Raw genomic sequence first — 26,324 nt, 5'->3', positions numbered from 1 at the left:
CTTTACTGTTGTCTATTTGGACCCGCACTATCCTGTTCTGCAGTCTATCAAGACCTCCCCCAACCTTGTCTGCAGTCTATCTAGACCCTACCCTATCCTTTGCTATGGTTTACTTGAACCCTCTTAAATTAAAGCAATAGGGAAGTTATTTATTTTATATATTTATATACAATAATTCTCTCTTTTGGGGGATTGTGCTAATCGCCAAAGACTTTGCATTATTCATTTCTTATGTGTAATAAATATTGTTAATTTAATTTAAGTCTCTCCTGATTGAAATGAAACTTAGCGGAAGTTCAGTCAGGAAGTCTATCATTAAACTCCTTTTCATTCATAATCTCAGACACTCTGTCCCCGTGACTACTCTATCAGCTGATTGTGGGTTTCACTTTAGGTTTCTGCCGGGGTTTCCTTAAGCCAATCAAAATCGTTACTGTCAAACTTTACAAATGTTCTCCCTTCTGCTGCTGTCAGTTGTCAATTCAGCACGAACAGATGCGACCCTCCTCCACCCCAATCACCTCCACTCGGCATCACAGTCTTGCTCCTCATTCATCATTGGATGCAGCGAGTCACTACATCACCACCACCATCACCACCAGTGTCTGGACTCCAGGGGGATTGTGCTTGTCTGGCCTCAGCATCACTGCCCCTCTGTTAAACCAATCGCCAAAGACTTTGCATCACTCATTTCTTATGTGTAATAAATTATTGGTAATTTTATTGAAGTCTCCATCCATCCATCCATCCATCCATCTTCCTCCGCTTATCCGGGGCCGGGTCACGGGGGCAGCAAGCTAAGGAGGGTCCTCCAGACGTCCTTCTCCCCAGCAACACTTTCCAGCTCCTCCTGGCGAACTCCGTTCCCAGGCCAGACGAGATATGTAATCCCTCCAGCGTGTTTTGGGTCTACCCCGGGGCCTCTTACCAGTTGGACGTGCCTGGAAAACCTCTAAAGGGAGGCGTCCAGGGGGCATCCTGATCAGATGCCCGAACCACCTCAGCTGGCCCCTTTCGACGCAAAGGAGCAGCGGCTCTACTCCGAGCTCCCTCCGGATGTCTGAGCTCCTCACCCTATCTCTAAGGCTGAGCCCAGCCACCCTACGAAGGAAGCTCATTTCGGCCGCTTGTATCCGCGATCTCATTCTTTCGGTCACTACCCAAAGCTCATGACCATAGGTGAGGGTTGGAATGTAGATGGACTGGTAAATCGAGAGCTTTGCCTTACGGCTCAGCTCGTTATTCACCACAACGGTCCGGTACAATGCCCTCATCACTGCTGACGCTGCACCGAACCGCCTGTCCATCTCCCGCTCCATTTTACCCTCACTCGTGAATAAGATCCCGAGATACTTGAACTCCTCGCTTGGGGCAGAGATGAAAGCGTTTCTTCCAGCCGCGAAATTAGAGCGCATCCACAAGATTTCTAAATCATATTGCGCGGCAAAAAGCATAACCAAACAACACTCACTCTCCCTCCATAGCCATCCCAATTTCGCCATGTGCGTCATTCCCCAGGGACGCTCTTTCATATCCCACTTGCTGGACATGGCGTCCATCTTTTTACAACGATCTGGTCACTTCCTCTGATTCGCTGAACTTCTATACGGATGCCGCGCCATCTGTGGATTTTGGGGGTTTATTAAGGCCAGTGGTTTCCTAGCCACTGGCTTCCCCGTTGCAGTGGCCTGCTTTTTCTGTAAATGCAAGCGCATCTCTGTTATGTGTGATAATCAAGCTGTTGCCGACATCATCAAAAGAGGGCGCCATCTGTCCATAGGCCAATCCAGTCTCAGTAACAGTTCCCCCTTGTCACACCCTGATGCTTTCCTAGAGCAAAGCCTCATGGGGAAATATATGGAGTCAGCCAAGGTTTATATGAGGAAGGGTTTGGCAGTTTCCAACGTGAGAACATATGATTTTGTTTAGAGTACTTTCACTTTGTTATGTGTTTCTGTTGGCATGCCTCTTAAACCGGTTCTCATAAACACTGTGTGTGCTTTCATTTTCTACTTCAGTGACTTTTGCCATTTCAAACCTCCATATATTTGCAGTTTGATTTCTGGCATTCAATTTAATATTAGGTGTTATGATCCTGCTTCACTAAGTTTGTTTTCTAATTCAGCCATCAAATTACTGTTGAAAGGAATTTCTGAAGCTTTGCCCCCAGTTCCTGACCAAAGACAGCCTATTACTCATCCTCTTCTGCACATGATGCTGACAGTACTCGTGGAAAATGGATGCTTTACTTGATTTAGTTATTTTATTAGCTTTCTATGTTTCTTCAGATGTGGCGAATTTACTACATCTTCGAAATCCTTTAACCCTAATAGATACATCACATTTTCCGATCTGGCCTTTCCTTCCTGCCACTATAGACTACATCTGAAACACTCCAAATGTGGAGGCGTGTGCTCGGTAATTGTGGCTTGTACAGACTCTCTTTTTTGCCCATTTAAATCTATGGTTAACTACCTACGCTTAAGACCCATTACTTCCTCTAATTCTGCTTTATTTCTTACCCAAGGGAATCTTACTGTATGTAAATCATGGTTTAATTTTCATTTTGAGTTACTCCTCACTAGAAGCAACTTATCTCCTCAGCATTACTCAGAGTATTCTTTTAGAATATGGGCTGCTACTTTGGCTGCAAACCAAGGCATCTCATCTACATCCCTGCAACAAAAGGGCCACAATACTTGTAAATCAGAGGTCTTTAAAGCCTTAAAATATCTGGTAAGTCATCCATATAACTGGTGGTGGTGTCATTTCATGTCTTTCTTCATGTCGTGTGAATTGCATTTCTTCAATTTGTCTCATAGCATGTGTTAGCAATATTTTATCCATGCAAATGTTCATTATATATAAACTAAATCTACTTCTGCATTCTATTGTTCTGGTGGATATTATCTCATCAATGTGTAATGCCATTATCGTTCATTAGACTGAGACTATTAGCTGGTTTGAAGTGACTATGGTCGAAATTTGCTGGTCCCACAGACTGGTTCTCAATCTCACGGTCTAACGTGACCGTTTTCTCATTTCCTGGTCTAACATGACCTGGTCCGAAGTGACAGTTTTTCATTTACCTGGTCTAACCTGATCGTTTTCCATCCCCCAGGTCTAACGTGACCGTTTCTCATATCCTGGTTGGAAGTGACCTTGTCCCAAGAACCCAATTTCTCATTTCCTGGTCGGAAGTGACCTGGTCCAGAGTGACCCAAATTTATAATTTCCTGGTCTAACGTGACCTGGTCAAGAAGGACCGCTTTTCTCAATTTCTGGTCAAACATCTCCTTTATCCGTTCTCCGGAGACTCTTACAATCTCTCTCTGGTCTAACTGTACCCACTTATCCTGTCCTCTCACTTGACCACAACTATCCTGTTCTGCGGTCAAACATGACCCCATTGTCCTGTGCTGCGGTCCTACTTGACCAACAAGTATTCTTTTCTGCGTTCTAACTTGAACCACAGCTATTCTGTTCTACGGCCTAAAGAGATCCTCCATATCCTTTCCTGCTGCCTGTCGAGACCCCCAGTATCAATTCGGTGATCTGTTGAGATCCCACCAGACTTTACTGTGGTCTATCTTGACTTTGCTGATCTCAGCGTTGTGCTCCTCTGTTATACGGCTTGGCCATGGAGTCCAATAGCCAAATACTTTGTATTATTCATTCTTATGCATGTGTAATAAATTATTGTTAAATTTTATTGAAGTATCTCCTGATTGAAATGAAGCTTAGTGAAAGTTTAGTCAGGAAGACTCATTCATAATCTCATTCACTCTGTCCCTGTGACTACTCTATCAGCTGATTGGGGGCATTCACGTAAAGTTGACCAACCAGTTTCTGCCACGGTTTTCTTAACCAATCTCATCGTTGCTGTCAAACTTTAAAAATATGCTCTCTGCTGCTGTCAGTTGTCATTTCAGCATAATTCAGATGCAACTCTCATCCACCCCAGTCTCTGCCAGTCGTCAGCAGAGGCAGCATAAGGATTGCAGTAAGTCCCCCCACCACCACCACCACCAGTGTCTGGACTCCAGGGGGATTGTGCTTTGCTGATCTCAGCGTTGTGCTCCTCTGTTATACGCGTGGCCATGGAGTCCAATAGCAAAAGGCTTTGTATTATTCACTCTTATGCATGTGTAATGAATTATTGTTGAATTTGATTGAAGTCTCTCCTGATTGAAATAAGGTAAATAATACGTTTGGAGAATCTGTCACACGTGTCTTTCTGAGATTTGACGTCTTTACTGTTTGCAGGCTGAATTCTGTAGAATAGTTTTTGCTGTGCGTCCAGGAAAGGATACATTTAACATCTTAACTAGTTTGATTTCTGTAAATATAGAAAGTCTAAATCATTCATTTTGTGCAAACTTGTTGTTGTGAACCAAACAGATGATGATAAACTCCACACAGGTTTCACATTTCACTTTTGGAGCCTACTTTGATCTTGGGCTGTTTAAATACTTATTTTTCATGATTATTATGTGTTTTTATGTTGTAATTGTTTGCACCAATCTTTTGCTCATTGTGGTTATCTGTATGAACAGAAGCTTACATGAACCTATGTACCTTTTTCTGTGCAGCCTGTTTGTAAATGAACTGTTTGGTAGTACAGGGTTGTTTCCATTCCTTCTGGTTCAGATCCTCTCTGACGTTCACACTGTTTCTGTGCCCTTTTGTTTCCTGCAGATTTTCTGTTTGTACACTTATACAAACGTACAGTTTTATAATTTGGCCATCATGTCTTATGACAGATATCTTGCAATATGTTATCCTCTACAATATAACACACGTATGGCATTTAAAAAGGTTACCATGCTTATTGCTTTAACGTGGTTATTCACTCTTCTTAATGTTGTAGTAATGATATCTTTGACTGCATCTTTACAGCTGTGTGGGAAAATAATTGAAAGAGTGCTCTGTGACAACTACTCTGTTGTGAAACTGGCCTGCTATGACACAACGGTCAACAACATCTATGGACTGATGTACACTTTCATTGTATTATTTGGTCTTGCAACAGTAATCTTTTACTCTTACATGAGGATTCTTAGAGTGTGTTTCTCTGGCTCTAAACAGACCAGACAGAAAGCTGTCAGTACCTGCACACCTCATCTCGCTTCCCTCCTGAACTTCTCCTTTGGGTGTTTCTTTGAAATAGTGCAGAGCAGGCTTAATTTGAACAGAGTTCCCATTATGTTACGCATCTTTTTATCTTTATACTTTCTCACTTGTCAACCGCTCTTCAACCCTTTAATGTACGGACTGAATTTGACCAAAATCCGCATCATATGTAAAAGTCTGGTCTTTGGTAAAATGTAAGGTACTGTTGAAAGCCATGTAGTTTTTTTCCTGAGCTTCAATAACATGAAAATGTCATGTTAGTAGCAAATGTCTGCCTAAGGAATGTGGGTGTTAAAAAATAAACATCTAAACAAAAGTTTGAATCTTTGAGTGGAAAACTGTCATGTTTGTAATTTGTTGAGTTGGCTAAAAGGATGCATCTTGACATGAATTGTGCATTATATTTATTTACAACGTTTTTCACATAAGGCAGCATATTAAAATCAGCAAAACATTTATATTCCTCCAATGAATCGCCACCTTATCGTGGTGGAGGGGTTTGTGTGCCCTAGTGATCCTGAGAGCTGTGTTGTCGGGGGCAATAGCTCCTGGCAGGGTCTCCCAAGGCAAAGTGGTCTCGGGGAGGGGTCAGACTAAGAGCGATTCACAAAACCCCAATGAATCGGACGATGCAAGGTTGTGGCACCTTGCCCGGAATAGGGAAACCGGGGCACCCTCCTTGAGCCAGACCCGGTGGCCGGGCCTTGGCACATGGGGCCCGGCCGGGCCCAGCCCGAAAAAGTAGGGTGGCTGGGCTCAGCCTTAGAGAGAGGGTGAGGAGCTCAGCCTTAGAGAGAGGGTGAGGAGCTCAGACATCCGGAGGGAGCTCGGAGTAGAGCCGCTGCTCCTTCGCGTCGAAAGGGGCCAGCTGAGGTGGCTCGGGCATCTGATCAGGATGCCTCCTGGTTCCCCAGGAGGAGCTGGAAAGTGTTGCTGGGGAGAAGGACGTCTGGAGGACCCTCCTTAGCTTGCTGCCCCCGTGACCCGGCCCCGGATAAGCGGAAGGAAATGGATGGATGGATGGAAATTAAAAAATTGTGCAGTTGCTGCTTTGTCAGTGGTTGTAATGGTTATAGAAATACACTGTGATTAAAGTCCTGTGCTGAACAACTATTTGAATAAAGTCACTCTTCCAGTTCCTGACATGTAAAGGTGCCGTACATTGTAAACAGCTGGACCAGTAGGACAATTACATTATCAGCTCATATGTGAAGAAGCCTTTTCATTTTGCATTTTTGTTTATTTTATATATTTTCTTAATCCTTAATTTTAGTATGTAAAGCATTTTGAATTACCTTGTTGTAAAAAGATGTTGTGCAAATAGTTCAATAAACAAAAACAAAATAAATGTTGTTCCGGTAACACTTTTTATGAGGCCCATCTCTATAAAGCATTAAAGATACTTTGCATACTTAAAGTTATAAGCACTGATGAATATACATAACGCGTATATATCAATACACATAGTTATAAACATTATGAATCATTTTATAAAGACTTATGAAGTCATTATCAAGCATTATAAAGCAATTTAAATTGGAATAGCCCATATCATTGGTAGATATTGAACAATCAAAAGTATGTCATTTGAACACAAGAAACTGCAGTGCAAATGCCAATGAATGCAAATCACCACTGGGACCACTATGTATACACTGTGTGTGAAATGTTTTACTTGAAAACCCAAATCTTCCTGTGCTAATATTTTTGTCTGTTTACATTTGTTTAAAACAACACTTTTGGTGGATTTGTGTTCACCAGTGGAAAGCAAAGTTACTTCCCCTCATAAAAAACAACCCCTAATATTTCATTTGTGTCTGATATTGTAGAGGATAGAAGATAACGAGATATCTGTCATAAGACACAATGGCTAAGGTTAATAATTCTACACATAAGAGTACACATAGCAAAATAATAATGTTGGTAGATTGAGGTGCTAAAGTAGTGTGATGAGAGAAAATGGATGGAATAGTCTGGAGTCAGAAAAGATGAAGTGCTATTCAAGTGTGCTATTCAAGTGTGCTATTCAAGTGTGCTATTCAAGTGTGCTATTCAAGTGTGCTATTCAAGTGTGCTATTCAAGTGTGCTATTCAAGTGTGCTATTCAAGTGTGCCAAAAGAACAGAGGGATTTGTACCCATGCTCATCCAGTCAGTCAATGGGGGAAGTGTTAAATCATCATTGATAACAGGACTTATCAGGCTGAAGAGAAATGTAACTCCTTCCTGTCATTCTACAAAGCAAACATTGAGACCATCTACAACCAACTGACCACTTGCAAAACCCAAATGGACTCCAACCAACTCTACGAAGCGTTTCAATCTGGATTCAGATCTCATCACAGCACAGAAACGGCCCTAATCAAAGTCACCAACGATCTCCTCCTCTCCTCAGATGACCACTCCTTCAACATCCTAATACTACTCGACCTCAGTGCTGCCTTTGACACCATCAACTACTCCATCCTCCTCTCCCGTCCTGAGTCCTCCCTCCATATCATGTCACAGCCCTCTCCTGGTTCAAAGCAAACCTCTCTGACTGCCAACAGTTCATTCACATCAATAAGTTAAACTCTGACAAAGCCCCAGTCTCTCAAGATGTCCCAATGTCCTCTTCATCCTCAACATACTGCCCGTTGGTAACATCATACCAACCATGGTCGCCATTTCCACTACTACGCTGACGACATCCAGCTCTACATTTCCACAAAATCCATCACCCCCACCACCCACTTCACCATCACCAACTGCCTCAAAGATATAATGGATGCAAAAACAAATCTCAGGGACAGCCTTTTTTAACCTACCTAACATTTAAAAAGATAGGCACATCCTGTCACAAAGTGATGCAGAAAAATTAGTTCATCCATTTGTTACTACTAGACTAGATTACTTATCAGGCTGCTCTAATACATCACTTAAATCTCTACAGTTGATCCAGAATGCTGCAGCATGTGTTCTAACAAAAACTCAGAAAATAGATCATATTACTCCAGTATTAGCTTCTCTGCACTGGCTCCCTGTTAAATCAAGAATCCAATTAAAATGCAGTCCTTAAATGCAGGGTTACCTGTGGTTCCTGGAGTCTCAAGAAGTATAATGGGAGCCAGAGCCTTGAGCTATCAGGCTTCTCTTCTGTGGAATCAGCTTTCAGTTTCAGTCCAGGATGGAAACACACTCACCACATTTAAGACTAAGCTAAACGCTTATAGTTAGGGCTGGTTCAGGTTTATAGTTAAAGCTGGTTCAGGTTTATAGTTAGGGCTGGTTCAGGTTTATAGTTAGGACTGGTTCAGGTCTATAGTTAGGGCTGGTTCAGGTTTATAGTTAGGGCTGGTTCAGGTCTATAGTTAGGACTGGTTCAGGTTTATAGTTAGGACTGGTTCAGGTCTATAGTTAGGCCTGGTTCAGGTCTATAGTTAGGACTGGTTCAGGTCTATAGTTAGGGCTGGTTCAGGTCTATAGTTAGGACTGGTTCAGGTTTATAGTTAGGACTGGTTCAGGTCTATAGTTAGGACTGGTTCAGGTCTATAGTTAGGACTGGTTAGGTTTTAGTTAGGACTGGTTCTAGGTTTATAGTTAGGACTGGTTCAGGTCTATAGTTAGGACTGGTTCAGGTCTATAGTTAGGACTGGTTCAGGTTTATAGTTAGGACTGGTTCAGGTTTATAGTTAGGACTGGTTCAGGTTTATAGTTAGGACTGGTTAGGTTTATAGTTAGGGCTGGTTCCAGGTTTATAGTTAGGACTGGTTCAGGTTTATAGTTAGGACTGGTTCAGGTTTATAGTTAGGACTGGTTCAGGTTTATAGTTAGGACTGGTTCAGGTCTATAGTTAGGACTGGTTCAGGTTTATAGTTAGGACTGGTTCAGGTTTATAGTTAGGGCTGGTTCAGGTTCTCCTTGGTCCAGCCCCTAGATATGCAGCTATAGGCCTAGACTACCGTTGGACTACCTAGGATACACTGAGCTCCTCTCTCCTCTTCTCTCTCTCCATCTTTATGTATTCATGTCCTATTTATGCACATTACTGACTTTGCTTCTTCCCCGGAGTTTTCTCTCCTCTCAGGTTTCCATGTATCGTGGTTATATCTGGACCGTGTTCATGTCCCTCTGCTGTGGTCCGGCTGACACCCACTGCTACTACCACTATTATTATTAGTCACATTACTGCTCTTATCGTTATTATTATCCTACTATATCCATTGCTGCTGTTATTATTATTAGTCTTATTTTTTTCCTTCATTACTCTGCTTACTACTCTTATTATATGAATCATTTATGTCATCTTAGAAAGAAATTGGGATATGTGGCTAGAATTTAAAATCTCAACTACATTGCTCCTGAGTTGATTCCCTATTGTGTAAAATGGCGCCGCGCGAGTGGCTGCCTCTTACAGCAGCTCCTGCTCACCTGTGAGCTTTTTCCTTTAAATTGTGTTTTTTTTGTTACTTTTTGTTACTTTTTTTTTTACTTATTTAATTTTCGTAAGCATTTTGCACTATGGCAGTAAGACTCGTAGACTTTCACGTGGTCTACCTGCACTTTTCTGCACTTTCCACCTCCGTGCCCGGAGGCTCAGCCCGCAGCCATGGCCCCCTTTGTTTACAGCAGGGGTCAGCTGTTAGCGCTCCGGGACACTGCGCCGCTGCTGCCGGAGGAGAGACCCGAGGTTCCCCGTGAGCTGAGGAGGAGGAGACGGGGATGCCGTGCTGGGGCAGAACGTCGCGCCAGGAGGAGACGTTTTAAACCCGTCCTCCCCTCCATCATCATGGGAAACGTGAGGTCTCTCCCCAACAAGATGGACGAGTTATCAGCACTGACTCGCCATCAGAAGGAATACCGGGAGTGTAGCGTCATGGTGTTCACGGAGACATGGCTCACGGAGATGACTCCGGACACCAACGCTGCACTGGACGGGTTCCGCATCATCCGGGCAGACAGGACAGCGGAGAGCGGTAAGAGGAAGGGAGGAGGCCTGGCAGTGTTTGTGAATGATAGATGGTGTAACTCTGGGCACATCACTGTTAAGGAGCAGACCTGTACAGCGGACATTGAGCTGTTGGCCGTTAGCATGAGGCCGGTATATTTACCGAGGGAATTCTCGCACGTTATCATGATAGCTGCGTATATTCCCCCCTCTGCTAACGGAGAAGCGGCCTGTGACGTCATACACTCGGCGACAAGCAGGCTGCTGACACAACATCCCAATGCCCTCCTCCTCCTCTCTGGTGACTTTAATCATGCCCCTCCGTCCTCCACTCTGCCCACCTTCACCCAGTACATCACCTGCCCCACCAGAGACAACAGAACCCTGGACCTACTGTATGCCAACACCAAGGAGGCATACACTTCATCACCCCTCCCTCCCCTGGGAAGATCTGATCACAACCTGGTGCACCTCCGGCCTGTGTACAAACCTCTTGTGCACAGGCAGCCAGCTGTGACCCGCACAGTCAAAAGATGGTCCGATGAAGCCGAGGAGGCTCTTAAGGACTGTTTCGACTCGACTGTGTGGGAAGTGTTCAGTGATGCCCATGGGGAGGACATCGAGGGTCTCACAGACACCATAACGGATTACATAAACTTTTGTGTGGAGAACACCGTACCCACCAGGACTGTACGGTGTTTTCCAACAGCAAACCCTGGATCAATCCTGAGATAAAGACCCTCCTCAAGGAGAAGAAGAGGGTCTTTAGATCAGGAAACAAGGAGGAGCTGAGGACTGTGCAGAGGGAGCTGAGGAGGAAGATAAGGGAGGGGAAGAATATCTACAGGACAAAGATGGAGGATCAGCTGCAGCAGAACAACATCAGCGGAGTCTGGAAGAGCCTCAAGGCCATGTCTGGCCACAAGGGGCCCAACCAACAACCTGTGGGGGACCAACAGTGGGTGAATGATCTGAACTTATTCTTTAACAGATTTGATCAGCCAGCTTCAGGCCGGTGGCTCTAACATCCCACCTGATGAAGACCCTGGAGCGGCTGGTCCTTGTGCACCTCCGCCCCCTGGTGACCTCATCTTTGGACCCTCTTCAGTTCGCCTATCAACCTGGCATCGGGGTGGATGACGCTGTCATCTACCTGCTACAAAGATGCCTTTCTCACCTGGAAAAGGCTGGAAGCACTGTGAGAGTCATGTTCTTCGACTTCTCCAGTGCCTTCAACACCATCCAGCCTTTGCTTCTGAGGGACAAGCTGGAGCAGACCGGGGTGGACCACCACCTCACTGCATGGATACTGGACTACCTCACCAACCGTCCACAGTATGTGAGGATAGGGGAGTGTGAGTCAGATCTGGTGTCCTGCAGCACGGGGGCCCCACAGGGAACCGTTCTGGCTCCTTTCCTCCATCTACACATCAGACTTCAAACATAACTCTGCTACCTGCCACCTGCAAAAGTTCTCTGACGACTCTGCAATCGTCACCTCATCTCCACCGGCGATGAGAGGGAATACAGAGAACTGAACCAGGACTTCATAGGATGGTGCCGGCGGAACCGCCTCCAGATCAACTCTGGTAAAACCAAAGAGCTGGTGGTGGACTTCCGCCGGGAAAACACTGTCCTCCGGAACCAGTGAACATCCAGGGACAGGACATTGAGATTGTGAAATCTTATAAGTACCTGGGTGTTCACTTGAACAATAAACTGGACTGGACTAATCATTCAAAGGCACTTTACAAAAGGGTCAGAGCAGACTGTATCTGCTGAGGAGACTGAGGTCCTTTGGAGTGCAGGGAGCACTCCTGAAGACCTTTTTCAACTCCGTGGTGGCATCAGCCATCTTCTATGCAGTGGTCTGCTGGAGCAGCAGCATCTCAGCAGCTGACAAGAAGAGACTGAACAAACTTGTCAGGAAGGCCAGCAGTGTGCTGGGGTGTCCACTGGATACGGTGGAGGTGGTGGGAGACAGGAGGGTGATGGCCAAGCTATCATCCCTGATGAACAACACCTCCCACCCCATGCAGGACACCCTGGCAGCTCTGTGCAGCTCCTTCAGCCACCGGCTGCTTCACCCCGGTGTGTGAAGGAGAGGTACCGCAGGTCCTTCCTTCCTGCTGCTGTCAGGCTGCACAACCAGCTCTGCTCCCAGCAGACCACATGACAATAATAACCTGTGCAATACACTACACCGTGCAATAGTAGTTAGGAAAGTTAAAAATAGTTAAAATAGTTGTTGTTTTTTTCTCTGTCTGTAAATATAATATTTCAGTTATTGTTGTTTTTTTTGTTTTTTTTTCTACTGTTTTTTTATTGCTTATTTATAATACTTGTTTTATTTTATTTTTTATTTCTTTATTTTTTATTCTTAGCTTGTCTTCTTCTACTATGTCTCTTGTGTGCACTTTACTCTACGCTGTTGTAAGTCTGCAAATTTCCCCGCTGCGGGACTAATAAAGGATTATCTTATCTTATCTTATCTTATTATTTGCTTTATAGGAGCACGTAGTTTTTTTTTTGCAGCCATTGGGTGAGTGGTTCAATCTCAGTGACAGTTGAACATTGAACCATGTGGTATCTACCCAGCTGCATGGTTATTTGCTGACACCAAAAAGCCTGATTTTGGTGTCAGCTGACATTAGATGTTGACTTTAAGTATACATAATGTTACCGATGCAGTGTACAATAGGTGAATCTGTTTCTTTATTTCCTATTTCTCTCAATCATTAGTTGAAATAAAACATGGTGGAGCACCTCCAACAGGCAAAACCCCTACGTCTCATCACAAATGTAAAATAAAATGTCTTTCAAAAAAATGTCAAGTTATTTTGAGTAAAGTATTTAAATATTAATTTTGAAAATAAAAACATTAACTTGTGAGGTAAAGTCAAACCAGCCTTCCAGTCAATATGAACCAGTATATGGGTTGAATGATCAGCCCAACTCGTGCTTCAGATTAAATAAATATATTTGGTTCAAGTTTTCATAGCTGGAATTTTATTTTCAACACACCATATTGCCTAAGAGTAGATGATAGTCAGATTTTGCATTCATTTCTGAATTGAGCAAACATTTCAATGCAAGATATTGATATTGATTTACTGATACTTTATGTCAACATCGGATATCTGCGAAAGGTCAACATTTTATAGCAAAGGACTTGTTTACATGTTTTCCGTATCTTTGACATCTGCAATCCAAACATGATAGGATTCGAAAGTGGCTGTATGATGAGAAAATACAGTGACAGGATGATACGCAGTACTCTGGGTACACTGGTCATATCAAATCTACTCTGAACTATTTCAAAGCAGCAGCCAAAAGAAAAGTTGAGCAGAGAAGTGAGGTGAGGTGTGCAGGTACTGACAGCTCTCTGTCTGGTCTGTTTAGAACCAGAGAAACAAACTCTAAGAATCTTCATGTAAGAGTAAAGGATTGGAAGCAGAGGGACTAAAATAGAGAGAACAACACCAAACAATCCATAAATGTTATTCACTACAGTATCAGAACACGCCAACTTAACAACAAGGTAGTTAGTGCAAACTAGACTGTTAATGACGTTTCCACAAAATGTCAAACGAAAATGTAAGGATAGATTGATGATGCATCTAACAAAGGAATACAACCATATCACAACAATAAAGATACACACCTTGTTCGATGGCAAACGAGTGCTATATTGTAGAGGATAACAGATAGCAAGATATCTGTCATAAGACATGATGGCTAAATTACAAAACTCTATATTTGCATAAGAATACAAAGAGAAAATCTGCAGGAAACAAAGTGGAGCAGAAACAGTGTGAACGTCAGAGAGGATCTGAACCAGAAGGAATGGAAACAACCCTGTACTACCATACAGTTCATTTACAAACAGGCTGCACAGAAAAAGGTACATAGGTTCATGTAAGCTTCTGTTCATACAGATAACAGCAATCAGAAATACGTTGACAATAACAATAACAATGTATAAAAACATAGTTATCATAAAATAAAAATATCTCAAAGTTCCTACATACACATAATTTTCAAGAATGAAATAAGATATACCGGATAAAGTTAAATTAAACATAATTCTTTAAAAGGGACAAATAACAATAAACAAATAACAATAAACAAAATCTAATTGTTTGAATCAAGAATTAGTTTTGAAAAGCATTGTCATATTTCTTGAGCTTTACAATGAAGCTCACTAACGCTGCTTCAATAGCCTTTTCCTTTTGTCACCTGCTGTGCTGCAGACGGTTGCAGTCACTTCTGCTGCTTTATAAGCTCTTTTAGAATGCAAAAATAGCCACAAGGCCCAAGAAAGCCAATAACAGGGAAGTATGTCAACAGCTCAACAGATGGACAGACCCAGGTCAGGATATCACAACCAAAAGATGGTGTGTGTTTTATCTAATCTAAACTTTACCTTATTTTAACTTTATTTCAATGGTTATATAAATAAAGGTAGATACATGACATTTGACTTCTGCATTTAACCCTACCTCAGCACTTTAAGAGCAGTGGGCTGTCAGTTAAGGGTCTCTTGTGAAGACACTGATATGCAGTTATAATAAGTCATGATAATTAAATCTGATTCAGAGTCATTTAATTGCAGGAAGTTTATAGCCAACCATTTTTTTTTAAGTCGGCAAGGCAGGACATTATATAAGAAAGAGTGGTGGTGCCTGGCTCAATGTGTATGTACAACTGGGTATTATCTGCATAGAAGTGACAATCAATATTGTGCGCATGATTTGTTACACATGCAGCATATATATGGTAAACATGATGATGTCACTGCGCTCTGAAGGACCACTCCATGAATCCTGTGGCCTCTCAAACATATCAATCATCCATGCACAACCAGGGAGGTCAGCTGGTGACAAGACCTGGGACTCAGTTTGGACCCCAGGTGTCCACATACAGACATTGACTGAAACACCCCTTTGATTTACTTCATGACTTTCTCAGCCTCCACCTCAGCCATTACTTTCAGGGTGGCCTCAGCCCAATAGGATGACATTGGTCTGCTGCTTTGTTGACACAACATGCATAACATGTTTCCTACTGGGTCAAAGGTGAAATGCGTCGGTTGGTTGCAGGGATACGTACAAGCCCACAGCTGATGTTTGTAGTCATGTCATCACATCTGAAGCCGTGTGTCTCGGATACAGCAGAGCTGTCCACCAGATGGTGGATAGTAGCAGAGAAGGAGGCCATCAAGCGGAAGGAGTCCTTTGAGGTTTTGTTGGCCAAAGGGACTCCTGAAGCAGCAGACAGGAATCAGGAGGCCAGAAAGACTGCAGATACTGTTGTAACAGAGGCAGAAAATCCATGTGCTGGTCAAATTTGGCAAAGCCATGGAAACGGCCTTTCCGTCTGCCTCAAAAAGATCCTGGCAAATCTTTAGACAACTTTGGAGGATGAGGCAGGGCTTAGGACCAGACTGTTTTCAGCAGGTAGCAGAACTCCTGACTAAGGATATTGTCATATGGTGTGAGGTTAAATTTGGAGGTCCTTCTGAACCCATCTGACTCGTCCTCCATACAGAAGGGAGAGCTCGGAGACTCTGGGAAAGTCTTGCCAATATCTCTGGTGTCAGTCCAAAAGCTCCACAGTAACAAAGTGCCAAGGGAGAATGAGATTCAACCTGAAATAATGAAGTCTCCGGACAACGTTGGGCTGTAGGGCAACCCCCTTTGTCAGTGTAACATGGAGGTGAGTGGCTGTGGACGGCCAGAGTGGTTGTCGGTTCTCATACCTATCCAGTCTACAGTTCATGTGTTCATCCATCCATTCATTATCTTTAACTACTTATCCTGTTAAGGGTCCCTGGGGGTCCTGGAGCCGATCCCAGCTGTCATTGGGCGAAGGCAGGGTTCACCCTCGACAGGTAACAATGCCATGGGGAGAACATGCAAACTCTTAACAGAAGGACCTTCTAGCCTGACAATCGAACCCGGGCCCCTCTTGCTGTGAGGCGACAACACAAACCACATTTGCCTCAGAGTGCTTTACAATCTGTACACAAACGACATCCTCTGAACCAGGGTCCTTGCATGGGTACAGGATAATCTCCCCCCAATAAATCCATGTTAGTTGTGTGTTATGTGGCCCCTGACCCCTTGAGTATTGCAACAGTAAGCGATACTGAAGCTGTTACTACATGTGTCATTATGAACCTGTCCTTGTTCACTTCTGTTACACAAAACCCCAAAACTCAAGTTTTTCACGTAAACCTCACACTGCTGTGCACTATAGCCAATACAAACTATACATAGTGATTTTGTTTCAAAGGTGACTGCCTTTGTCAATATATATATATATATATATATATATATATATATGTGTGTGTGTGTGTATTGCTCTGTGTAAACATTTAGGTGACACAATTTGTCTCTGGATTGATAAATATTATGAAGCATTTTGGATGTAGAAAAACATTAAAATCAAAACCATGAACACTGCCATAATTGTTGCAATCAGTTGAATGTTTTTAATCAATACATTTCAAACATTGATGTCATGAATCATTTGCTGATACTGTTACTTTACTGTTATTTCATCTATATAGTATCTTTGCGAAAGGTCAACATTTTATAGCAAAGGACTTGTTTACATGTTTTCCGTATCTTTGACATCTGCAATCCAAACATGATAGGATTCAAAAGTGGCTGTATGATGAGAAAATACAGTGACAGGATGATACGCAGTACTCTGGGTACACTGGTCATATCAAATCTACTCTGAACTATTTCAAAGCAGCAGCCAAAAGAAAAGTTGAGCAGAGAAGTGAGGTGAGGTGTGCAGGTACTGACAGCTCTCTGTCTGGTCTGTTTAGAACCAGAGAAACAAACTCTAAGAATCTTCATGTAAGAGTAAAGGATTGGAAGCAGAGGGACTAAGATGGTGAGAACAACACCAAACAATCCATAAATGTTATTCACTACAGTATCAGAACACGCCAACTTAACAACAAGGTAGTTATGACAATACAAACTGTTAATGACGTTTCCACACATTTTCAAACGGATGTTTAAGGATAAAGTTATTAAGAATTTCACAAAAGAATAAAACCATACAACAGCAATAAAGATAAGCGCCTTGTTAAATGTCATACGAGTGTTATATTGTAGAGGACAACAGATAGCAAGATATCTGTCAAAAGACATGATGGCTAAATTACAAAACTCTACATGTGCATAAGTATACAAACAATAAATCTGCAGGTAACAAAGTGGAGCAGAAACAGTGTGAACGTCAGAGAGGATCTGAACCAGAAGGAATGGAAACAACCCTGTACTTCCATACAGTTCATTTACAAACAGGCTGCACAGAAAAAGGTACATAGGTTCATGTAAGCTTCTGTTCATACAGATAACAGCAATCAGAAATACGTTGACAATAACAACAACAATGTATAAAAACATAGTTATCATAAAATACAAGTACTTCAAAGTACCTACATTTATGTAGGTGCCAAGAATGAAGTATGTTAAAGTTGAATTTACCATCATTTTTGTTTTGGATGACAAAACTAATTGTAACAAGGTTCGCTTCACATTTTTCAAATCAAACAAAATTATTTGTTGTAATTAAAGACATTGTTCTCTCACGGTTTTCATTTTTGCAGAGCATCACGGTTTTAGTTTAAAATGATCAAACGTAGACAAAAGAGAAACTCACATTCATCAATTCTTACAATTTACTTACCAGCCTCAATGAATTAACAAATATATTTAAAACAGATTTCCTAAATGACACAGAAACATTGACATGACACACCGCTCAGCTCTGCAGCAAAGATATCTGACCTTTATACCTCTTCATGTCATGGGAATAACAACACAGCACTCCCACCTCATTCCTGTCATGGCAGACGGGGAATAACATAGTTAACCATCAGACAGACATCTCCATTTTTTTCTGCACATTTTCCAAATTCAAAGAAATTAGTGTTCTGATGTCACAATTGTGTCGTCTGCGAACTTCAGGAGTTTGACAGCTGGATCTCCTGAGGTGCAATTGTTGTGTAGAGGGAGAAGAGCAGTGGGGAGAGCACACATCAATGGGGGCACCAGTGCTGGTAGTCCGGATGCTTGATGAGATTTTTTTCCCAGCCTCACCTGCTGTGGCCTGTCTGTCAGGAGGTTAGTGGTCCACTGACAGATGGAGGCTGGTACAGTGAGCTGGGAGAGTTTGGAATGGAGTGTTTCTGGGATGATGGTGTTGAACGTCGAGCTGAAGTCCACAAACGGAACCCTTGCATATGACCCTGGGGAGTCGAGGTGTTGCAGCCAGTAGTGCAGTGCCATGTTGACTGCATCATCCACTGACCTGTTTTCCCGCTGGGCAAACTGCAGGGGGTCCAGCAGGGGCCTGTGAAGTCCTTCAGGTGGGTCAACACCAGTTTCTCAAAGGATTTCTTGGGAACCGGGATGATGGTGTAGCGTTTGAAGCAGGAGGAGACTTCATACAGCTCCAGTGAACGGTTGAAGATCTGCGTGAAGATGGGGGCCAGCTGGTCAGCACAGACTTTCAGGCCGGAGGGTGACACACCCTGTGGTGGTGAGGAGGTGGCAGGTGTAGGTGGTTGTTTGATGTCAGGTGTGAAGGTTGGCTTGTCAAACCTGCAGTACACATTCAGGTCGTTAGCCAGTCGATGGTTCTCCACAGTGTGGGGGGATGGTCTCCTGTAGTTGGTGAGTTCCTGCAGGCCTCTCCACACTGACGCAGGGTCGTTGGCTGAAAACCTGTTTTCCAGCTTTTCAGTGTACATTACATTACATTACATTAGAGTCATTTAGCAGACGCTTTTATCCAAAGCGACTTACAGTCAGTAGTATATTACATGTCATTCACCCATTCACACACTGATGACAGGCTACCATCAAGGTGCCACCATCAGACTCTAACTAACATTCATCATCCAGTCCACACCGATGGCAAGCCTTCAGGAGCAACTTGGGGTTAAGTGTCTCGAACCACCGACCCTCTGATTGGAGAACTACCTTGCTCTCCACTACACCACAGCCGCCCCTTATAGCACATCTTTGCTACTCTGATCTCCTTAGTCAGTGTGTTTCTGGCCTGGTTGTACAGGATCCTGTCCCCACTACTGTAGGCCTCCACCTTGGCCAGACGAAGCTGCCTGATTGTGCAGTAAACCAGGGTTTATTGTTGTTGTATGTGCAGAAGGTTTTGGTCGGCACACACATGTCCTCACAAAAGCTGACGTATGATGTCACAGTGTCAGTGAGCTCATCCAGGTCTGTAGCAACAGCCTGAAAGACACTCCAATCAGTGCAGACAAAGCAGGCCTGTTATACAGTGGGGGAAATAATTATTTGATCCCTTGCCAGTTTTGTAAGTTTGCCCACTGACAAAGAAATGAACGATCTATAATTGTTATGGTAGGTTTATTTTAACAGTGAGAGACAGAATATCAAAAAAAAAATCCAGAAAATCACATTATATAAAAGTTATATATTGATTTGCATTTGATCGAGTGAAATAAGTATTTGATCCCCTAACAAAACATGACTCAGTACTTGGTGGAGAAACCGTTGTTGGCAAGCACAAAGGTCAGACGCTTCTTGTAGTTGGTCACCAGGTTTGAGCTCATCTCAGGAGGGATTTTGGTCCACTCCTCTTTGCAGATCTTCTCCAAATCCTGAAGGTTTCGAGGCTGTCGCTTGGCAACTCTAAGCTTCAGCTCCCTCCACAGATTTTCTATGGGATTAAGGTCCGGAGACTGGCTAGGCCACTCCATGACCTTAATGTGCTTCTTCTTGAGCCACTCCTTTGTTGCCTTGGCCGTATGTTTTGGGTCATTGTCGTGCTGGAAGACCCATCCACGACCCATTGTCAGTGTCCTGGCTGAGGGAAGGAGGTTGTCGCCGTAGATTTCACGGTACATGGCCCCGTCCATCCTCCCCTCGATGCGGTGAAGTCGTCCTGTCCCCTTAGCAGAGGAACACCCCCAAAGCATAATGTTTCCACCTCCATGCTTGACAGTGGGGATGGTGTTCTTGGGGTTATAATCAGCATTTCTCTTCCTCCAAACACGGCGAGTTGAGTTGATGCCAAATAGCTCGATTTTGGTCTCATCTGACCACATTACCTTCTCCCAAGCCTTCTCTGAATCATTCAGGTGTTCATTGGCAGACTTCAGACGGGCCTGTACATGTGCCTTCTTGAGCAGGGGGACCTTGCAGGCGCTGCAGGATTTGAATCCATTACGGCGTAGTGTGTTACCAATGGTTTTCTTGGTGACTGTTGTAACGAGTACAAGTTATGTTTTAAGGTTTTAAAGAAAGAGAAGTTATGGACCAGTCATCTAGTAGTTTGCACTAGGTTCGTCTAGGGAGCCCAATGTGTATGAAAAAACCACTGAGAACAAAAAGTAAGTTTTAACCAAGCATTTGTATTTGATATTTCATCCAAACAACATTAAATCATAACATACATTTGTCTTTCAAACATATAATATAATGGGGTTCTTAGACGTCAGCACGGGGAATAAATAAAGGATTCAGTTCATTCCAGTGATCAGTTAATTTCCTACCACACTACTCGTGGGAAGGGGAATTGTTTTTTTCCAAATTCATTGATTAGCTCGCCATCAACACTTTGTCTTGGATGATTCGAAAATCCACCGAAGAGGGTAGACACAAAAACCTGACCGCTGCCTGCAGAGGATCAAACACATGTAACACGAAGAGCTTCAGCTGCGCTAGCCTTGCCGTCCGAATGGTACGCAATGAAAACAGGAAGTTACCTGACATGACCCGGATATTTATTACACAACGCCCATCAGGGATTGGCTGGGCACTTTACTGCTTAATGTCATTTTATTAAGCAAATCTTAAACCAGGAAAAAAATATTTTAAAGAGCTAAACTTCCCTGGGTTACACTGTGGTCCCAGCTGTCTTGAGATCATGAACAAGTTCCTCCCGTGTAGTTCTGGGCTGATCCCTCACCTTTCTCATGATCATCGATACCCCACGAGGCCAGATCTTGCGTGGAGCCCCAGGCCGAGGGCGATTGATGGTCATTTTGTGTTTCTTCCATTTCCAAATAATCGCACCAACAGTTGTCTCCTTCTCACCGAGCTGCTTTCCGATGGTCTTGTAGCCCATTCCAGCCTTGTGCAGGTCTACAGTCTTTGCCCCGACGTCCTTAGACAGCTCTTTGGTCTTGCCCATGGTGGAGAAGTTGGAATCTGATTGATTTATTCTGTGGACAGGTGTCTTTTATACAGGTAATGAATTGAGACAGATGTCTTTCATACAGGTAAGGAGTTGAGATTCAGAGTACTTTCTTAAAGCGAGAGGACTAATCTAACCGGTCTGTGGGAGCCAGAATTCTTGCTGGTTGGTAGGGGATCAAATACTTATTTCACTCGATCAAATGCAAATCAATTTATAACTTGATGTGATTTTATAGATTCTTTTTTTTATATTCTGTCTCTCAATGATAAAATAAACCTACCATAACAATTATAGATCGTTCATTTCTTTGTCAGTGGGCAAACTTACAAAATCGGCAAGGGATCAAATAATTATTTCCCCCACTGTATATATACACTTCTGTACATCTTTCTACCACAAATAGGTTTAATCTTATATGTAATATATATATTAATTCATTTATCCCTATATTTTAACTTCTGTGCTATTTAATGCTTAAATTATCATTTTTTACTCTTAAAAGTAAATATATGTTTAACAAGCATTGTTGAAATGAATCTGGGAAAAATTGTAATGCCAACAAGTGCTTCTCTGTTATTGTTGTACACAGAGTATAAAAAAGCAGCCTTGTGTCAGATGCATGTGATTTAATCCAAAGTAATCAGTGAGTCTATAAAAAGCTTAGTGTATCAGGCGCTCTGCAAAAATGAAGGTGCATGAGAATAATAAACTACAGGTTTGTAGTTCTACTTTCCACCTGCTCAGTACAGGTCGGGCAGCAAGTGACGTGTTGGTTGTTCCTGTGTAGCGTAAATGAGCTGATAGATAACATGGTGGTGTGATATCAGATCGGTTCATAGACTCAAGTACTCGCCGATACCCTAACCAGCATTATAGGCTGTTTCTCAGGCATTTCTGATCAGGATATCGATATCGGAAGAAAAAAGCCGAGAGAAAAGATCTCATTGGCTGCTTTACTTAGATTCACAACAAAAGAAGGGGGCCCATGAGGGACAAACCCACAGCGTCATCAAGACCCACAGAAAATCTGTTTTGTTTACGTTTGTTGTTTGTCTGGCGTTTGCTCATGATTTGTGTTATAACAATATAAGAATTACAATCAACCACTCAGCCCTTCCCACGGAGTCCACTTTGAGCTCATGTTTCTTTTTCCATCTTTTTAAAATTAATTTCTGGAATTATTTTAGTTCATCAAATACCATATGAATTTGCAACAAGTGTCAACACTTTGAATCAAGAGACATATTTACTGACACTTCTGTTATTTCATCTACATAGTATCTTTGCGAAAGGTCAACATTTTATAGCAAAGGACTTGTTTACATGTTTTCCGTATCTTTGACATCTGCAATCCAAACATGATAGGATTCAAAAGTGGCTGTATGATGAGAAAATACAGTGACAGGATGATACGCAGTACTCTGGGTACACTGGTCATATCAAATCTACTCTGAACTATTTCAAAGCAGCAGCCAAAAGAAAAGTTGAGCAGAGAAGTGAGGTGAGGTGTGCAGGTACTGACAGCTCTCTGTCTGGTCTGTTTAGAACCAGAGAAACAAACTCTAAGAATTTCCAAGTAAGAGAAAAGGATTGGAAGCAGAGGTGCTAGAATAGAGTGAACAACACCAAACAATCCATAAATGTTATTCACTACAGTATCAGAACACGCCAACTTAACAACAAGGTAGTTAGTGCAAACTAGACTGTTAATGACGTTTCCACAAAAAGTCAAGCGGATGTTTAAGGATAAAGTTATTAAGAATTTCACACAGCAGTACAACCAAACCATAATAATAAAGATAAGCGCCTTGTTACATGTCATACGAGTGTTATATTGTAGAGGATAACAGATAGCAAGATATCTGTCATAAGACATGATGGCTAAATTACAAAACTCTATATTTGCATAAGAATACAAAGAGAAAATCTGCAGGAAACAAAGTGGAGCAGAAACAGTGTGAACGTCAGAGAGGATCTGAACCAGAAGGAATGGAAACAACCCTGTACTTCCATACAGTTCATTTACAAACAGGCTGCACAGAAAAAGGTACATAGGTTCATGTAAGCTTCTGTTCATACAGATAACAGCAATGAGAAATACGTTGACAATAACAACAACAATGTATAAAAACATAGTTATCATAAAATACAAGTACTTCAAAGTACCTACATTTATGTAGGTGCCAAGAATGAAGTATGTTAAAGTTGAATTTACCATCATTTTATATTTAGATGACAAAATAATTGTAACAACTTTCACTTCTCATTTTTCAAACCAAACTGAATCATTTGCTTTAATTAAAGACGTGTTTTGTAAACACAAGCAATATTTTCAAAAAAATACCTTTATATAACACACAGATTAATATTTGCAACCTGCTGATCAGCGGACTGCCAATGTCAGGCTGCTTTGATATCTGCTGTTTATACCTTTCATGTCAAGAATGGCACATCATCACAGCAGTCCCACCTCCTTCACGTCATGTCAGAGAGGGAAAATGATTATTATGAGCAAACAAAGTATGACCTTAGCCCTCTGACCGTTGCTTATACTCACAATGTTTAACTGTGAGCCACAGAAGGCTTTCGTTAACATGTTCATGTTGACCAATTAAAGGGAAGTGCATTACTAGGCAACAGCTCTGGTGAGTGTTTACTTCCTGTCAGCTTATGTCATTCACAAACACTGCAACAGGAAATGGTTCCGGTCACATTTGAAATGTTTACAACTGTGTGAGACCCTCCAATGCTTGGCCCCCTTTACATGGTGGAGGGGTTTGTGAGCCCCGCTTGGAGCCGTGTTGTCGAGGGCAATAGTTCCTGACAAAGTGGTCCCAGGGGATTTCAATCAGGAGAGACCATTCAATGAGGAAAAGATCATCGTTTATTATTAACAGATGATATGTGATGATAAAGTCTTGACAGAGTTTTTGGCGCTTGGACTCTGCGGAGAGATTTGTTATCGAGGGGTGTCTGCCCTGAGCAGCAGCAAGATAACCCCTGCCCCGTGTAGGCCAGACACTGGTGGTGGTGGCTGATGAGGCTGATAGAATGATGAGTTGATGAAGCTGGTGAATCTGCAATGATTGGGCAGAGATGGGGAGGTGGAGGGATGTGTTACAGCATCATGAACGTACTGAAGGTAGAGAGACAGTCATATTTAAAAAGAGACAGCAGCAAGATGATAGGCTAACGATGTAAATGTGTCGCTGTGCTATTGGATTGAGGAGACCAGCTGATCTAAACAGCTGATATCATGATTGACACCCCCGAACAATGACAGCGAAGATATTATGAGTGAGCATGCGTGAGGAGAGAGTGACAGAAATAAACTACAAGACTAAGCATACAAGAGAACTGTCTTCCTGACTGAACTTACGCTTCATGTGGCGGATCAAGAGCATTTCACTGACCCTAAATGAATCGGCATAAAAAGAGGTGTGTCATATCGCCTGGAAAAAGGTAAACCGGAGCCAGCCCTGGAGAGGGGCTGCACTCTAGGCTTATTCAGGAGCTACCCAGGGTTAGAGGCCCAAGTCGGATGTGGGTTCACTCACATCTCCTGTCTGAGCGCCACGGTGTTAGAGTTTTCCCCGGGGAACGAAAGGGTATTCTCTATGCGACTGCAAGTACTAGAGAAGAGGTGTACGACAGGTGTTCTTGGCCTTCTTCGAGTCTCTGTGTGGAATCCTGGAAAGGTCACCGACTGGGAACTCTAAAGTTCTTCTGTGGGACTTCATTGCTCAAGTGGGTAAAAACGGAGAAACCTAGAGTGGGTTGATTGGAAAGAACAGACTGCCTGATATGAACCCAACTGAAGAGAGGAGCAGAGCTGCCAATTGATCACCACCCGGTGGTGCGTGTAATCAGATGGGGGGTGAGGCTGCCGAACAGACCTGGTTAAACCCAAATGTGTAGTGAGGTTGAGCTGGGAATGTCTGGCTAAGGCCCCTTTCCATGAGGTCTTCAACTCCCACCACTGGAAGAAAGTTTTGTGCCTAGCAGGGATGAAACACGTTCGTTGAGGAGGAGGTGAGGTTTGAAGACTAAGGTGAAGACCCTTCCATATCCCTGGCAGAGGTTGCAGAGGTATTCTAAATGCCTCTCAGTGGCAAAGCACCAGGTTTGGATGACATGCCCCCTGAGAGGCTCCTCAACCTCCCCAGGAAAGGACAGTTGATTCCAGGGGTGCCAGAGAGGAGGCTCCAACCTATTGTCCAACCTCATATCCAGAAGCACCAATGCGGATTCTGTCCTGGCCGTGGAAGAGTAGACCAGCTCTTTCCCCTTACAGATTGGTTGGAGGGGTCATGGGAGTTGACACATTCAGTCTACATGTTGTTCTGTGGACTTAGAGAAAGATTACGACCTTGTCAAACATGTTCCCTGTGCGTATTGCCCATCGCCAGGGTTGTCCCTTGTCACCAATCCTGTTTGGGATTTTAATAGACAGGATTTCAAGGCGCAGCCGGAAGGGGGATGGTGTCCGGTTTGGGGACCTCAGAATTGTCTCCCTGCTCTTTGAATATGATGTGGTTCTCTTGGATCCTTCAGAATGTGACCTTCAGCACACACTTGGGCAGTTTGCCGCTGAGTTTGAAGCGGTTGGGATGAGAGTCAGTCCCTCCCAGTCTGAGCCCATAGTTTTCTTCCGGAAAATGGTGGATCGCACCCTTCGGGTTGGCAGTGAGTCACTGCTGTGTGCGTTGTAGCTGACCCTTGAGGTGAAGAGGCAGCTGAGCCGGAAGGCAAAGCTCTTGATTTACCAGTCTATCTACGTTCAGACACCTTCTATGGTCATGAGCTTTGGGTAGTGACCGAGAGAATGAGATCACGGATACAAGCGACAGAAATGAGCTTCCTTCGTAGGGTGGCTGGGCTCAGCTTTAGAGGTAGGGTGAGGAGCTCAGACATCCAGAGGGAGCTCATGTTCCATCATGTTGAATGGGGACAGCTGAGGTGGTTCGGGCATCTGATCAGGATGCCTGCCGGACGCTTCTCTTTAGGTTATAGTGGAAGTTATAGATGGAAGGACCACTGCAAAATGTTCT

General features: G+C 43.1%; 4 protein-coding genes across 4 annotated transcripts; 1 reads left to right on the top strand and 3 right to left on the bottom strand.

Annotated features, from left to right (window-relative positions):
• Positions 1-4,401: 4,401 nt before the first annotated feature.
• On the top strand, positions 4,402-5,331 carry LOC129096367 (olfactory receptor 10J4-like). The gene has a single exon (XM_054605138.1). The coding sequence runs from the start codon at positions 4,402-4,404 to the stop codon at positions 5,329-5,331; it is 930 nt and encodes a 309-aa protein (XP_054461113.1).
• A 7,849-nt stretch (positions 5,332-13,180) lies between these two features.
• LOC129091369 (olfactory receptor 11A1-like) lies at positions 13,181-14,143 on the bottom strand. The gene has a single exon (XM_054598961.1). The coding sequence runs from the start codon at positions 14,141-14,143 to the stop codon at positions 13,181-13,183; it is 963 nt and encodes a 320-aa protein (XP_054454936.1).
• A 2,482-nt stretch (positions 14,144-16,625) lies between these two features.
• LOC129091360 (olfactory receptor 11A1-like) lies at positions 16,626-17,576 on the bottom strand. The gene has a single exon (XM_054598949.1). It carries the CDS (start codon positions 17,574-17,576, stop codon positions 16,626-16,628), a length of 951 nt encoding a protein of 316 aa, XP_054454924.1.
• A 4,967-nt stretch (positions 17,577-22,543) lies between these two features.
• On the bottom strand, positions 22,544-23,494 carry LOC129091341 (olfactory receptor 11A1-like). The gene has a single exon (XM_054598926.1). The coding sequence runs from the start codon at positions 23,492-23,494 to the stop codon at positions 22,544-22,546; it is 951 nt and encodes a 316-aa protein (XP_054454901.1).
• Positions 23,495-26,324: the final 2,830 nt, after the last annotated feature.

This window comes from Anoplopoma fimbria, chromosome 1, assembly GCF_027596085.1.
Source record: "Anoplopoma fimbria isolate UVic2021 breed Golden Eagle Sablefish chromosome 1, Afim_UVic_2022, whole genome shotgun sequence".
Lineage (NCBI taxonomy): Eukaryota > Metazoa > Chordata > Actinopteri > Perciformes > Anoplopomatidae > Anoplopoma > Anoplopoma fimbria.
The sequence above is the reverse complement of the archived record's forward strand: the minus strand, read 5'-3'. Positions and strand labels throughout refer to the sequence as shown.

Bases quoted from the DNA above. Each gene is read 5' to 3' on its own strand.
- LOC129091369 (XM_054598961.1), bottom strand. From the start codon at position 14,143: ATGTTTAATTTAACTTTATCCGGTATATCTTATTTCATTCTTGAAAAT.
- LOC129096367 (XM_054605138.1), top strand. From the start codon at position 4,402: ATGATGATAAACTCCACACAGGTTTCACATTTCACTTTTGGAGCCTAC.
- LOC129091360 (XM_054598949.1), bottom strand. From the start codon at position 17,576: ATGATGGTAAATTCAACTTTAACATACTTCATTCTTGGCACCTACATA.
- LOC129091341 (XM_054598926.1), bottom strand. From the start codon at position 23,494: ATGATGGTAAATTCAACTTTAACATACTTCATTCTTGGCACCTACATA.